The following is a 16095-nucleotide window of genomic DNA, read 5'->3' as shown; positions in this document are numbered from 1 at the left end:
CCTTGTTTATGTTTGTGACATTTCAAGCCTCTGTGCCAGCCGAGCTCCGAGCCGTAGACGTGTTAAACAGCGGTGTTTAATCCGACCTGACGCAACGACGCCACGAATCGAGACAATAATTTGATGAATTCCAGCAGACTGCTAACAAGCTAGCTAGCCCAGTGGAGCCAATTTTTGCTAATTAACCGCGCTCGGGTTGGAAGTTAGGTGAACGGTGTGACAATAACCAGCGTCTAATGTTACAAAAGGACTGTGAGAAACACTCCTTGCATTGTGTAAAATCGGGCGCCACGGCTGCATTAATGGTAATGAGTGGAGCCACTGCTGGTGCTAACGTTAGCTAAATAAGGACTCGTACTAATGGCTGCATGCCAGAAGAGGCAAATACAAAAGGCAGGCTCAGACAGCCCGTGGTAACATTTTAACAACCTTTTAAACACATGTCTGGTCGAGAGCTCCCGCGGTCTATCAGCCATCCGTATTCCGGGTCCGATTATCCGAACAGCAGAGCCCAACAGAGGTTCCGACATTTGTAAAATGTTTACATTGTAAGCTAGCGATGTAGCAAGCTGGCGGCTAGCTGCTGTGGCCACGACAGAACGCGAGGCCTGACCCATTTTGAATCCCAAATATTTAGAAATGCTCACCTTCCCGCTCCAACTTAACGCATCCCCGCGACTGTAGCACAGCCGTATCTCACCATTAGACGCCAAGCGACAACATTAACGCCGTATAACAGCCCGGGGGATGCAAAAGTGTTGGTGTTTCTGTTTGATAAAAAGATCCACATTGACATACATACCTCCGACCCGGTACATGTTGGCCGCCATTTCTGCCCTCCCGGAGTGTTAACGTAAACCATAAACTAAGAGGAATAGAATAAATTAATAAAAGCGATAAAACTTCAGTTTCTCGTATATATATATATAAAAAAAAGGTGTAAGGTGCGATAAATTAGGATCGTCGAGACTCCGGATGTGTGAGGCCAATCGGGAGATTTTTGTGGCAGAATCAGCCCCCCCCTCCTCCTCCGCGGATTCACTGTTCCCTTTACAATACAGTGAACTCACGGCAGCCAAAAGAAGTCGGATCAACCCGAAAAACCACCGACTGGTGACGTTGAGGGGCGCGCACGCGCAAAACACAGGCACGTGCACTCCGGTCTGGCGCGCGCACACACACACCTTTACCTCTAAAACACATAACCTGAGAATATTTTACATTCCGCTTTAAAACCACTGTCGCATGTTTAGTAAGCGAATGTTCGGTACTATTTATGTATTTTTATTTTTTAAATTCACATTATCAGGCCAACATTAGGAATGTCACTGTTATAATACTTAACATAAACTCATCAAGCTTAATATTTAAAGGTGCAAAAAAAAAGTAGTGACGTCAAAGTAGGGATGTTAAGGATGAACTATTAATCGACACTTGCAACAATTACAAATACTTGCTTTAGGTATGTCAAAATAAAATACAAAAATATTGGTATGAGGTTATTTATTTATTTGAAATAAAAGTAATTTGTTAGACAATCTATACAAGCTGATATTATTACATTTAATCCATTTAGCCAGTCTGGCTTGGATTTTGTTGTGCCAGTTGCTGAAGAGCAGCAAACAGGAGCTCTATAATAAAAAATCAAGTCGTTTTTCATGCTATTTACTTCATTATTAAGTAACTTGGTGTTTACTTAACTCCTAATGCAGCCTATTCTGATTTTCCGTCAAAGATAGATCATGTCAGTGTTTAAAACAGTTATCTAATGGATAGAAATCCAACATATTTCACATATAATTAATGATTAACTGATAAAGGTTTGTTGAGGAAGGCGACCATCAAGCAAATAATTGCTTAAAATTTGCATCCCCATGTCAAAGACGTCTATAGAGAGCCTTCTGGTGAACCTCATGGGACCATATGTATGAAAGATAGTGTTTGTAATGAATTACACTGTGGTGTTTGTGAGTTTAAAAGGTCAAAAAGTTGCTGTTTGTTGTAATTAAAGTGAACTACCATCTAGTTTTGGGTGAAACTCCTCAGTCGACACCAACTGCAGTGATATGAAAGGGTAGTTTATAATATACAGGAGCAGCTCTATAATGTTTAAGTTACGAGCTTGGTGAAGGTTCAAACAACAGTTTTCACAGTCTTATATTTCATTCGTTTTCTAAAAAACTGCAACTTAAGTTGAGAAAAAATCTTGTTTTTCTGAAAGGAGATCCAGTGAGAGGAAACAGGAAGTGGCGTGACCTCGCCATCTACTGAAGTCAGTATGCTGACCAGCTGCTTTGTAAATCAAAATACAGGCCGACTTGAGTCACAAACAATTCTAACTTTAACTTTACAACTTGTAGGTTGATCAATTTACAGGAAACATGTGTAGTAAGACACTTCGTGGTAGTGACGTTTAAGCATTGTGGTCTGCATACAGCTGATGTTAGTAATTCACAAAAGTAGCGTTTATCTCTGATTACAATATCTTACTGAACAAAACGTGATGCCCCAAAGTTTTGTTTGCCACAGAGCTTATTTTGAGCAAAATTCACAAATCCAGTTCGAAGATCTCGCAGGTTTTTTGTGGAGAGAACCAGGGCGATGCTAACATCTGGGTTAGACTACAGAAATACATCATGGCTACACCACTCAATGTTTGGAGTATGAATTCATTCCAGTGGCAAATCCTTATATATCCCATGTTAAAGTCCAGGATCTGTCAAATAACAATGATTTTGTTTATGTTTGTTTATCTATTTATTTGCCTGTCTGTTGAGTGCAAGTGCCAGAGTTAGCTCTAATTGAATTTAAATTTGCAGAAAAAACATCTCTGTTGACAAAATGATCACTACAGTATGAAACAAGCTCACTTGTTACAGATCAATACATATTTGTTACACAACATCAGCAACATCAACCACAAGAATATGATTCAGTAACAGTAAAACACTACAAATATGTTGGAATATCAATATAAAGCAGATATCTGAGGATTGTTTTACAGCTGGATGTGAGTGCATGTCTCTCTGTGCGATTTTCCTCTCTCTGTGCATGTGTCCATGCGCGCGCGCATGTGACATCATTGATGGGATTGGCTCCGCTGGCTGGGGTGGGAGAGTCTCCTCCACAGGCTACAGAGGGAGAAGGAGAGGAGTGAGGGACAGAGGGAAGAGTTTCCATCAGCCACGGAGCTCAGCGCAGTGCCACCTCCACTCAGAGAGAGCCACGCCCCGGGGGACAAGAGGGGACTGTGGCCCCGCAAGTGCCCAAAAAGCTCCTGTTATGGAAGGGGGAGTGGACGCTGGAGAGGAGTTGTAGTCTGGTTACAGGTTGCCATGATGAAGTTCGGGAAGAGCATCTGTGTGCTCAACGTGGGGGGGACCCGGTACGCCTTCACCCGTGAGGTGATCAGGGATTTCCCTCTCCGGCGCGTCAGCCGCCTGCATGCCTGCGCAACCGAGAAAGAGGTCCTTGAACTGTGCGACGACTACGACCGGGACCGGAATGAGTTCTTCTTCGACCGCCACGCTCAGGCTTTCGTGTTCATCATGCTGTACGTGCGCTCCGGCAAACTCCGCTTCGTCCCCGGAGTGTGTGAGCTGTCCTTCTACACGGAGATGCTCTACTGGGGGCTGGAGAGCGCGCACTTGGACTCTTGCTGCCAGAAGCGTTTGGACGACAGGATGTCCGAGATCGGACTGGACACTCTGTCCGAGGATGAGATGAAAGTGTCGGGGGATGAGCCCCACAGCCCGGGCGATCCGGTGCCACGGACTGAGCTCACGGGTCGCGCCAAATGGCTCGAGAAGATGCGCATGGCGTTCGAGGAACCCAACTCCTCGGTCGGGGCGCAGCTTCTGGCTTCTGTGTCCGTGATCTTTGTTATCGTCTCTATGATCATGTTGTGTGCCAGCACCCTGCCGGACTGGGACACGGCCAAGAAGACCACTGTGGAGGAACACAGGTAGGCGAGAAGGGGCGAGGAAGTTTAGAGGAATAGAGGGGCGCAGACTGGTGCGTAAAAGTCAGATGTGTGTTTATGAGAAAGATAAGTTAGTGCCATAAATAATCTCAAACGCGCGCAATGATTCGTTCAAGGCAGCGGTCACACTTGTTTATAACCCAGAAGATGCACCAAGAATCAGCTGTTTACTCTGTAACAGTTTGCTTTGTTAAAAACAGAAAACAGACATGGGGACTTTGTCCTTGTGTTTAGTGATTGGAAGTCAATACGGCAGTGACAAGTTTGAGGCAGCACAGTAAACATTACTGCCCTCACATGTCAGGGAAGCTCACAAGGAAGCCAATCAATAACCAATCCATAGCTTCTACAAGAAGTGTAGTGTTAATTATTAAACAGAAAAGCCCACTCTTCCTCCCCGAGCCTCTTCCCCCTCCTCCCCCTCGTCCTCCTCTTCACTGTTCATTTGAATATCTTTATTGGCGCTGTTAGTTTACACTGCATGGTACACAAGGGAGACAAACATGCCAGATAAATGCCTGATGATGCACGATGTTCCAGCAGGTAATAAATTGATAGAAGAAAGTGTACTGAGGGATTACGTATTAGTGTAAGCAAACAAAGAAATGATTTAAGACACTTACGGGAATCACCTCCTGTCTGAGTCAGCTATTTTGGCTCTGGGATGAAAAAGTGCACCTCTCTTTCCACATTATTTTGGCCGCAGTCTGTCCTCTGTAAGAACCCTGAGGCGGCCTTTCTCTATATAAGGCTAGGTTATGTTCACTCGGGCTGGACATAGTTTTGGATCGGTTGCAGTGGTTAGGTAATCGACGAATAGTGTAGTTTATGCTCGGGGTCAAGAGGATTCCAATTTGGTTTCATGCCTGTGGATGACACGATTCTCTCGCATGCTCTCAGATTTTGTAATTTGGTTTGGTGTAATTGTGCTGATGCAGTTATCCTTTTGGCTCCGAGTTCTTTCGCTCAGCACCGTTGCTCCAAATACAAGCACCAGCTCTCTCTAATTCACTTTGATTGCCTTTGCTGTGCTAATCAATGGGGTAATGGGGCTGTTGTGTCACACTTTCTATGGCGGTTGTGAAGCCCCCCCCCTCTTCTGTGCAGCCTCCCTGCAATTTTCCAATCTTCTCTCCTCCTGTCTTTGTTTACTCGTCTCAACCCAGATGTCTTCCTTATTTTCCATAATTTATATCAGCCTCATATCGTCCATATCTCTGTGTAGCTCCTCTGACATTTCCTGTTTACACTCCAATTTTTTTCTGCTCTGCTCTCTGCTCTGCAGGATAGTTGAGGCTGTGTGTATCGGCTGGTTCACAGCAGAGTGCGTCGTGCGCTTTCTGGTGGCCAGAAACAAGTGGGACTTCCTCCGCCGGCCCCTCAACATCATCGACGTGATTGCCATCACCCCCTACTATGTCACCATGGCGTTGGCCCGTGCAGGGATGCCAGGTGCCGGCCTCGGGGTTGCCGGGGTGATCCTGCGGGTGCTGAGGATGATGCGGGTGTTCTGGCTCATGAAGCTCGCCAGACACTTCCTGGGCCTGCAGACACTGGGGCTGACGCTCACACGCTGCTACCGGGAGATGGTCATGCTGATGGTGTTTGTCTGCGTTGCCATGGCGATATACAGTGCCCTGGCCCAGCTGCTGGAGCACGGATTGGATTTGGGGACGCAGAACCCGGATTACGCCAGCATCCCGGCTGCAGCCTGGTGGGTCATTATTTCCATGACGACGGTGGGGTACGGGGATGTGTATCCTGTGACAGTCGGGGGACGGGTGCTCGGGGGAATGTGCGTGGTGAGTGGCATCGTTCTCCTGGCACTGCCCATCACGTTCATCTACCACAGTTTTGTACAGTGCTACCACGAACTCAAGCTGCGCTCTGCCAGGTGTGCACGCAGCCTAGCGCCGGATATACTGAAGTGAACAGGCATTCATGGCTCCAGACAAAAACTCAACAAACCAGTGGACCCGCTGCTCCCATTGTGAAATAATGAGCCTCCACCAGAAAGAAACTCGACAAACCAGTGGCTCTGCTGATCGCTCTGTGAAATAATGGTCAACTCTGTGCCGTGCCCTGTTTCCTGCCTGAGCTGCACCTGATTTTATTTGGTCGCTCCAGTTCCTGCCTGTTGTGCTGATGATCAGTCTTCAAACCAGCATGCTCTGCATGGGCAGAAGAATAGAAAATACACAAATAATTATTTATTAAACACGCACAGGCGCAGTCTAACCAGTGGCTTCTGTTTACACTGTATCCCCATGGTTACAACATTGGCAGAGACAGCTGCTTTTTCTTTTTTTGTGTGATACATCGAATGCTCTGTGTGTGCGAGTCTGCGTGTGTGTTTGTCTGGCTGTCAGCCTTTCACTTTGTCTAAGCCTTGCACCCAGATGGTACAAGTTACACAAGATTGATGTGTGACCTAGATGCATTCTGTTAAACCTGTGAAACAGAGAAAAAGGAGTGAACAAGTGGGTGCCGGGGGGGCTGTTGGTGTGCAGGAGGGGCTTAAGCCAAGGATAATGAAATATGGAGACAGGTCACCGAGGAATACGAGGTGTCAGACAAATAAAAGGTAGACAGATATGACACAGGAGACGCAGCGTGAAGTGGAGAATTAAAGATTGTGGGACAAAAATGACAGCAATGGCAGAGCGTGGAGCGAGCCTGCACACGAGGACTGAATAGATGAAGATGAAGCGTGCGTTCTGCTTCTCCATTTGCGCCAGAATGCAAGGCATTTTGTATTTCTGCGTCTCCAAGGCAACCACATCCTCCAACACGTCAATCACGTCGGTGGCTGATTGTTGTGCACACAAATAGGCCACATGCGCGCATACACATCTCCTGGCTTGGAAGGCAGCGTTTTTTTTTTGTTTTTTTTTTTTGTTCTGAAATTCTTGGTCGAAATTACCTCTCGTATAGCTGAAATTCCTGAAAAGCAAAAGAGACAAAAAAAAAAAAAGAAAAGTAGTGGATGTCACAGATGACGGCTCTGACATTCACGATTCAGACATGTCTGCCTTGTCCATGGGCTGCCAAGATGATATGATTTGTTGAGGAGACACATGATCCAAACAAACAAGTCAACACCTCTCCCACACAACAGTCTTTCTCTGCATCTCCTCTCCTCTTCCTCCTGTTGCCATCAACCATCTTCCTTTACACACACATACACACACATGCTGAGTCCTTGCTCTTCTTTTGCAAAGGAAATTAAATAATTAACGAGTCTGCTCATTATCTGTCTGTCCCCACATTTGTTATCTCCTCATACACCTCGCAGCCTTGTATGAGTTTAGTATGTATTGTAGACAGTACATATCTCAGTATCCTTGTTGTTGTGTTAGCAATGTGCTTTTTAAGTAGTCAACCAAAAAAGTGAAAGATAATCCATATTTTATCACCCTCCCCTCAGCTCATAATTCCCCAACTCGTAGCATTGCTTATGGCCCAGTGAATTCTGGCCGGGCCTGATTGAAACCATCAATCAGAAAACTTTTTCATTAGTAGACTAGGAACTTGTAATTAATGTGATCAATGTCTGAGCTTTTATAATAAAATTACTCCGAGCAAAATGTCTTTGAATGTGTTATAATGACTCATTACAAATCAAACTCCACTACCATTAAATGTTAAAACATTTAACTGTTAGATTCCATCTTCTGTTCTCACTGTGTAGGAATATTGATCTTAAGTTTTTTTTTTTTTTTTTTCACAATACTTTCTCCTGACCTAACATAACCTCCTTAATGAATTTCAGGTTTACGCTTTTATTTTAGGTGTCTCCCAAAAAATGTTCCATGCTTTAATGCTTTGAAAACACATCATTCTGTATAATCTGTGTAAGTATAATATAGTGCCTGTCTCTTTAAAGCCCCTTGTCCCATCGCCAGTCTGCTCTTATTGGTCAGCTCTCACAGGCCTGAGAAGGCATCAGCCACCATGTTAGCGCACATGTCGTACTCATATGAATGTCGGCAATTTGGCAATTTGTTGTCAGTTCACAGCTTCCTGATTTAAGTTTACTTGATCATATTTCGAGGTAAAAGGTTTGACTACCAGTAAGCTTCTATTAGACATCAGCTAACGTTAGCATTCAACCATGTTGTAGCTTACATCACTGTTTGATACGACTAGTAAAGGCTTAAATTAATTCAGAGATGTCAACGCACATCTTGGAGACATTTCTCTAAACCTGGTAGTGAAACACACAGTATGTCACCAAACAGTAGGAAGTGGCTGAATGCTAATGTTAGCGAACAGGTTATGATACACGATGTCATACCTTGAAATATGGCCAAACATCCTCAGTGGCACATGAAGCCAAAAATTATTGACTTCCTGGATGTAAAATAACCCAGATTTCTTGTGAATTGTGGGGTCCATTAAGCGTGCACATTAGAGACATCCTCCAGCCAAGTGTGCTAACCCCTGGATTAGCCCCTGGCTAACTCTATTAGGGATACAAATGATTTGATTGTGTGGTTCTTTTCTGGACTTTCCATCAGGCCAAATGGATCAAGTGAATGGACTCATTTTGCATGGGTGGCCATAGTGTAAAACTGGCGTCAGTGCCTAGCAATTGTCCTGATTGGCTGTGTGTGGCAAAGGGTAATGACTATATAGTTTTGACACCACAACCTCACTGATGTCTCAGCTCATTTGAAGGCACCGTTTCTGAATACGAGCTGTGTGAATTATTCCTTGGATTGAGGGTTTAGATAGTTTCACAGTATATATAGAGCACACATCCCAGCTTTGTTATAGAAAAATAAACAGACATCTCACTTTTTACAATATGGGACCTTTAAACTTGTCCCAGCTTGGCGGATCGGTAAGTGCATAAAGCCTTTTTCAGCAGATAGGGCTTTATAAGTCCGGATATGATGACATGCTATTTACACCTCTAAGTGTCCCGCAGGCGATGGAATGTAATGTTCAAGGGGAGAACACCTGAGCCCGCTGGCAAGGGCATTCGGTGCTCTCATCAGACTCACACTGGGGTGAACATAGCGCCTCAGTCTAGTTCACAAAGTGCCGTTATAAGAGGTAATCGACTTGAATCACAGACTGCTGCCCCTCTGTTCTCCAGGTTCAAACCTTTTACGCAGGACTGTAAAGGTCTCATCTGTCGTTGAGCTTTGAAGGCTTGAGCTTCAGGTCTCATTCTGCCCACCCTGTAATATAACACCTATATGGTAAATAGAAATTCACACACGGGTGAAACAAATAAAGGGAAAACTAATATTTAATGGAAAATGAACTGATATTTTCAGTGAAAGGCTGAATGAAAGGTCAGGGGATTACCAGGGTCAGTAGGATTTATCTACTGGGGACACATTTCATGGATATTGATCACATAATCATTGGGTAAGTAAGTTACACATATATTTACATGAATGCATACTCATTATGGGTCAACTGAGCACAGACCTGGCATTTAGGAAACATTATTGAGACCTGAAAATATGACTGTTACCTCTTCTGCATATCTTTCAGCACAAACTCCTTTAACCTATTATGAATTTACACCTGACAATGTCTGACTATAATTCAGATTCTCCTGAAACGACACTAGCTGGACATCAATCAAAGATAAGGCAGTAAAACGCAGTTTTCTTTTACATCATAGCCTATTATGAGCACCACCTACCATAATATACTCTGAGTATCAGGTCTCTATCATTTATTTATTTATTTATTTAGGATTTTCGGCAAAGTTCTATTGTACGCTCCCATACTGAATTTTCAACAGGCAGCGTCGAGCCGCCTCACTGCTACGTCACTTTACCGCGACGGTCGCAGCCGGTAGACCCTTCACCGGTTGATTTTGTTGTGGGTGACACTTACCCCCCGTCCTTCAGCAGGAAAATGTACTACAAATTCAGCGGAATTACCCAGAAATTGACGGGGTCTGCTCCCACGGCTGCCTACAACCCTCAGGTGAGTCCGGGAGACGGTGTGTCGGCTTAAAAACGACTCGTTAACCGCCGAGGATGACCTTCATGTCCGGGTGTTGGATAACCAACCATTATTGTCTGAACTGTAGCTCCCAAGGCTTTCACTTCACCTGAACATAGCTAAAGGTCTCCACTGTAGTTAAATGTATATTTGTGTTGTAATTGCCAAACGTGGTGTTGTTTTCTTGACTTGCTTCTCTGTTGAAAAATAACTGTTACTAACGGTCGTTTCCGGTCATGATACACGGGCGGTTAACGTTGAAGCTGAAATAAACTTCATCCATGAACTGTGTCTCAGAAAGTCAGTTTTGTAAAGTGATATACGTTTCTAAAGACTCTCAGACGAACCACACAGAAGCAGTGACCTCTCTTTCTTTCTTTTTTTTTCTTTCGCCATGTTAATGAAAGGTTAGGCGATTTCCTATCTGTCGATCTGGTCTTTGTGTGACTTTACAGCCAATTTTCGGAATTCAATAGCCTCTCATAGCATCTGCCAGATGTGACCTTTGTTATTGCTCCTCTGTCCTTTACACTGCAGCCTGCTTGTTATTCTATTATAGCTGGATAGGCTGCATCCAAGCTCTCATGTGTCTCCATTCGTAAGTCACTTATCCAACATTTATTTATTCTTAGCGGAAGGAAGGAAAATTCCTCTTTGAAGTTCTTTAGCCCAAATTTATTTTCTCCTTTCTAACCGCTGTACAATTTTACTTTTCCTAATCTTAGCGTGTAGACTTTGACTGTGTCTCAATATACCAGTAATGACGATAACAAAATATTGATTTTGTGTAAATAATACACATTTGTTAACATCATGCAAGTTATGCATCAACTTTTATATAATTCAGATTGAATTGTTGTTTGTCACACACTTTGTCGTCATAGGTGGAAGTCATGCACCTTAGTGCTGGTCGGTCGATATTGGCCTGTCAGAGCATTGTCTGCGCCAATATTAAAACTTTTAATCTAGAGATTGTAATGTAGAATTAGTTGCCTGACATAATTTATAATTATTACATTCCCAATGAAGTTTAATGTTTCACTTCAGTGTAATTGTCCTTATTGTCCGCTTTTTGATGAGCTCATATTTTGCCTGATATGTTCCGATATGAAAAAGTTTTTACAGAACCAAATTTAGAAAAAACATGCTAAGGGTAATGTTTAATTATAACATTTCCAGATGTCATTTTAGACAGTAAAGTTTATTGTCAAACTCTAAAAATTCATTGCAAACAATGTACATTTATGAATATATTATGTGAATCTTAGAATACTGGCCAATGTATCCATATCGTTATTTCTTTATTGGTGTCAGTATCGGCTCCAAAAAGCCAGTGTTGTTCGGGCTCTAGTCAAAGATTCATTTGATTGGGATATTTATGTAAATCATGTAGTGAAATCTGTAATTTAACTGTTTTAGAGATTAGATTAAGGTTTTGGATACAAAAGAAACTGCGATACAGTGAAACTACCCTGCTGTCAATAAAGGGGTTAGTGAGATGGTATATGGTTGCAAGAGACTCCTGAGAACAAACAAAAGAGTTACCTACAATCCGAGATGGCACAAATATATTAAAAAGAACCTTGTTTCAAATACTTGCAGATCAAATCTAAAATACAAAATACTGATATGAGCAAATGTGCTTAATTAAAACCCAGGCAATGTGGAATAAAAAACAACCAAAAACCCATTCCATTCTCTTAACTGGCACATCATTTTAGCTATTTAGTAGCTGCAAAAAGATTGTTGGTACGCTGTATAAAATGTAAATAAAAAAATAAGGCATTGATTTGCAATAATTCTGACATATATTCAGTTAAACAAGGCACAAAAACAACAGCTCAAACTGATTAAACTTTATTGTTTTTTGTAAATAAATACTCATCGTGAGTTTGATGCCTGCAACGTACGAAGTATGAAGTAACACAGCGTCCCAACAGTCCAGTCACACCAAGCTGTGGTATCTCTCCATTTAGTCCTGTCGACGTGCCACTTATCACGTAAGATGATTATAGAGTACATGCGGCATATAAGATGTCGGGTGTGACATTTATTCTCTATTAGCAGATAAACAAACAGCAGCAGGTGATGAGACGCTGTGATGAACTTTAATTTCATAATTGTAACACTGACAGATGTTGGACTCAGCCCCTGCAAAAAATCAGTTAATTAGTCTGTGTAGTTTACAATTCTGTCTGTTCACCTGCAACACAGTGAAATGGATTTGATCAATTAAATATTACATGTGATAAATGTTAATAGATGATTCCATATTTTAATTACTTTTCTCTTAGCTGCTTTGCAAGCCGTGTACATCGGACTTGGCAGCAAAAAAAAAAAAAAAACATCCAAAGAATTCACATATAGACAGATGAGTAGCTGCTCTGCATTCATCATTATTTTCATGTATGGATGAGATGTGTATGTTTCAAATTTAAAGTGTTAATACACTCTGAATCAAACGGGGAAACACGTTTCCCTTTGTGCACTAATTCGTCCATCATTTTTGCTGGAAGAAAATCCAGCCCAGTGGGAGGCTGATTAGCGAAGTCATAATGAGGTTTATAGGGAACCAGTCTATATACAGAGAGTGTCATGTTTCAGCCATTACACTGCAATCAGTATCTGCTTCACAATGATTCTTGTCTATTGCGGCTTAAAGAAAATGAATTGAATTGGCTGCGTTATTCTTAAATATGTTAAAAGAATTGAATAAACACAATGTTGACTATAGACCTGCTTTTCCTATGAAACTATGGTGCTTGCTGAGCATGCTGTAAAATAAAAGCCCATGTCCAGCCTCGCTGTTCGAGGATAATAGAAAATCTCACCTTTGTCAGTAATTTGTTGACACGGCCTCTTTAAAGCAGCAACTGTAATACTGTGGCAGCCTCTACCGCCTCTTTTCCCACTCGCACTCAGCAATTATCGCCTTTAAAGCACATGACCTCAACTCGGTTTGTCCTGCCCGGGTCTCACACTTCGCAGTTTGATGAAGGAGCACGATCAATAGAAAGGCTGTTAGTCCGTCAAAAGGCTAAAAATACAAACGAGAACAATCACACCTCAAGTCACACACCTTCAGGCCATGTAGATGTAGTTAACCTAACCTGCATGTGTGTAGTGAAAGGTGAGGAAGTTCCCACCAGACACGAGGCACAGTTCACATCCGCCTGTAAACAACTGGTTACACAGGGGCAGCACAACAAAGGTGACCGTGCCATGTTTTCAGGTGTAAATCACAAATATGCGTTCCTGCTGTGAACACTTTTAGATAAGGCTTCTCTCAAATGGCAAGTAAAAATAATCTGCTGTCAGTGCCTCTGCATTTTTTTTTTATATGTCAGATTTAATTTCCCGCTCCCACACTATCTGCCTCCACACACTCTTAACAAGGTAATGGGTCTCCCAGTAATTTTCAGAGCCAAGGTGGGTGAGAAGCTTCTTCCATGTGAGAGGATATTAAAGAGGCACGCTTGTACTTCATTAACACCACAGTGTACCTCTCGTTTTGCTTAACAGCTAATGATAATTTCCCTAGATTCATACAGTTAAATAGCCAACAAAAAAGGCCAATCTGCAAAAAGGTCTGGCTGCATTTGACAAGCCCAGGCACTGAATAGCGGAATACAAAATAGGCTTGCATGTTAATACACTCTACTTTTGAAATGTTGATGCCCTTAAATAATTCTAAGCAGGCACTTAAGAGGCATTTCACGGCTGGAAATTATGGCTCTTGCATAAAATTGGGCCATCTGTGCAGTAGAAATGACAAGTATTTTTTTAATTGGTGCTTCATGACCAGAGGAAATGGGTGGCGGTGTTCCCTTCGCTCAGCAGGTAGAAAATCTACAACTGGGGCCAATAAACACCTTTTCTTACCTAACCTTTAGGTATTCAGGGGGGTTCATTCAGAGTGATGCTTCCTTTTTATAGGAAGAGCCTGATCACATTCACGCAGTTATACATTCACACCCAGAGCTTTTCATCTGTTGGTCACTGAGCAGCTCTACTAGAGTAGTTGGGGTTAAGGGCCTTGCTCAAGGGCACCTCAATGGTGGTAATGAGGGCAGAGCAAGCGTTGCCTTCACTATCTGGCTTCTCTAACCTTTAATCAGATGTAGATGAATATTTTTTGTTTTTTTTTCTCAGGGGCTGAGGCCAGTCGTGCCAGCAGAGTCCCCAACCATGATCTTTGCCTCACCCACCAAGGTGGTGTCAGAAGCCGGGTCCACACCGGAGTACTTGGGAGCAAACAGGGTTCCTGACCTCCAGAAGCTGTTCCAGGTAATGAAGAACACAGACTGAAAAAGACATCAGTCGTATAGTGCCTGGGTCTTACACAGGGCTTCCTCAGAGTTACTTTAGGGTGACAGCCAAACCGTTTTTATAATGTTTTGTATGTTTTTTTCTTTTTCTTCAAAGATTTAGATGTTTTAAAAAATGTAAACATGAATCCGACACATTATTTGCAAGATAAATTTAACAACTTAAAAACTCATCAACACCGAAATTGGAAGACGGTCTTCCAGACACGGGAAATGGAACCACCACTTACACAGTTTACAAAGTGAATCAGCTTTTAATTAATCAAATTAGATTTCAGAATAAGACTTCAGGACCGGCCAGCGCGTGTATTGCGTGTATTGTCCTTATGGTCTCTTGCTTCAACCCTCAATATTCATCACTCGAGAGGCACTCAGTGAAATACTAAGAGACCCAGGAGATGGGAAGAGCAATCAGTCACACAAATGGAAATTACAGGATTGACTGCTGCTTTATTCAGATTTGATTTACCCTTTTTTTTTGTGTAGAAATTCTGGCCTTCAAAAGCAATTTGCAGTCTGTAGAAAACCTTTGTTCTTATAATCAGACTGTCACTTCAGCGTTTCTTATTCTGAAAATATTTTTGAAGAACAAAACAGCATGTTTTCACAATATTGAAGAAGAAAATGATTTCCAAAACCTGCAGAAGTGGTCGGCAGTTTGGTGTTTTTTTTCATGCGTCGTCAAAGAGAAAAATAGATTGATATGTAACTACAGAAACGTTGTGTTCAAACCCAAATAATTAAACATGTTGAGGCCTTTCTAGTGCAGAAAATTGCTCAGGACGGCCTGTACCTTCTGTTACGATTCAATTAGTGTATTTTTAATGTTTTCTTCTTTTTTTCTTCCACCAACACTCCCCTACCCCACCATCCTCTCCCTCCTGTTTCTTTCAGTCGTCAGAGGGCGTCCCCATTCACCTGAAGCGTGGAGTTCCTGACAGACTCCTGTACCGCACCACTATGGCTCTCACTGTAGGAGGCGCTCTCTACTGTATGGTGGCTCTTTACATCGCAGCCCAGCCCGCCAACAAGTGACCGACACCAACGCAGGATCTTTTCTGGAACAACCTCTGACACATTGCTGCTGTAATTGATCGACCCAACATTCCCACTGCCCTCGCCACGCCACCTGTTGGGACTCTTAGATGACAATTAATTTCTGTCCGACCATCACGCCAATCATAACAATAATAATGTTTGTTTTTCTTGTCAAAAAGATGTCTAAGTTAATAAATTTTAAGGGGAAACGAAGGTAAAACATGCTCTGAGTCCAAGTTCTTTTTGCTTTTTTGTTTGTCTTCAACTTGATGTCCTGTGTTTGTATCGCCACATTTCCTCCCAAAGCACCTGGTAATGTGAGTGCCAGGAACTACTTTTCAAAAAACTCGAAGGTTTTTTCAACTGTTTGTTGTCAGTGTTTCCACCATGATTAGGCAAATTAGTCCACTGTCACATGAAAAAGAGACTATTTTTAAATGAGCATGAAAAAGTACAACAATGTACAGAACAGGATTAGTACCAGTGTAACATAAGAAAAAAATTCGATTTAGTCTGACTTTTTTCTCAGCATTATGACTTTATACCCAGAACTTTTTTTTTACGAATAATTTTCACACACAACTATCAAACAATGATGTACAAAAGAGGATTAGGCCCACTGTAAAAAACAAGTCTGACAATTTGTTCTCAGAGTTTTTTGTTGTCACTTTTATTTTAATTATGACGTTTTAATCAGATTTCTTATTTCTTATGACTCAAAAAAAAAGTCATAATTTCTTGAATTTTTGCTCGCGACTGTCCAATGATGTATGA

At 42.3% G+C, this 16095-nt stretch overlaps 3 protein-coding genes across 4 annotated transcripts in view; 2 read left to right on the top strand and 1 right to left on the bottom strand.

Moving 5' to 3' along the window:
* The window catches only part of mta3 (metastasis associated 1 family, member 3), a 30470-nt gene extending 29351 nt beyond the window's left edge, over positions 1-1119 (bottom strand). The window contains exon 1 of one of the 2 annotated variants that reach the window (XM_037081796.1): positions 803-1119. In XM_037081796.1, the coding sequence (XP_036937691.1) occupies positions 803-830 (28 nt within the window). In that variant the 5' untranslated portion in view covers positions 831-1119. Of the gene's footprint in view, positions 1-429; positions 458-802 lie in introns of those variants that run through there. The other variant, XM_037081795.1, reaches the window with a different exon arrangement.
* Positions 1120-2459: 1340 nt separating this feature from the next.
* Positions 2460-7569, top strand: kcng3 (potassium voltage-gated channel, subfamily G, member 3). Its single transcript, XM_037082600.1, has 2 exons — positions 2460-3964; positions 5268-7569. The coding sequence occupies exons 1-2, from the start codon at positions 3336-3338 to the stop codon at positions 5911-5913; spliced, it is 1275 nt and encodes a 424-aa protein (XP_036938495.1). The 5' UTR covers positions 2460-3335; the 3' UTR covers positions 5914-7569.
* A 2209-nt stretch (positions 7570-9778) lies between these two features.
* On the top strand, positions 9779-15545 carry LOC119010446 (cytochrome c oxidase subunit 7A-related protein, mitochondrial). Its single transcript, XM_037082598.1, has 3 exons — positions 9779-9937; positions 14108-14242; positions 15178-15545. The coding sequence occupies exons 1-3, from the start codon at positions 9866-9868 to the stop codon at positions 15316-15318; spliced, it is 348 nt and encodes a 115-aa protein (XP_036938493.1). The 5' UTR covers positions 9779-9865; the 3' UTR covers positions 15319-15545.
* The last annotated feature ends 550 nt before the right edge of the window (positions 15546-16095 follow it).

The sequence above is a fragment of the Acanthopagrus latus genome, chromosome 20 (assembly GCF_904848185.1).
Source record: "Acanthopagrus latus isolate v.2019 chromosome 20, fAcaLat1.1, whole genome shotgun sequence".
Classification (NCBI taxonomy): domain Eukaryota; kingdom Metazoa; phylum Chordata; class Actinopteri; order Spariformes; family Sparidae; genus Acanthopagrus; species Acanthopagrus latus.
This window is presented reverse-complemented; position numbering and strand designations above follow the sequence as displayed.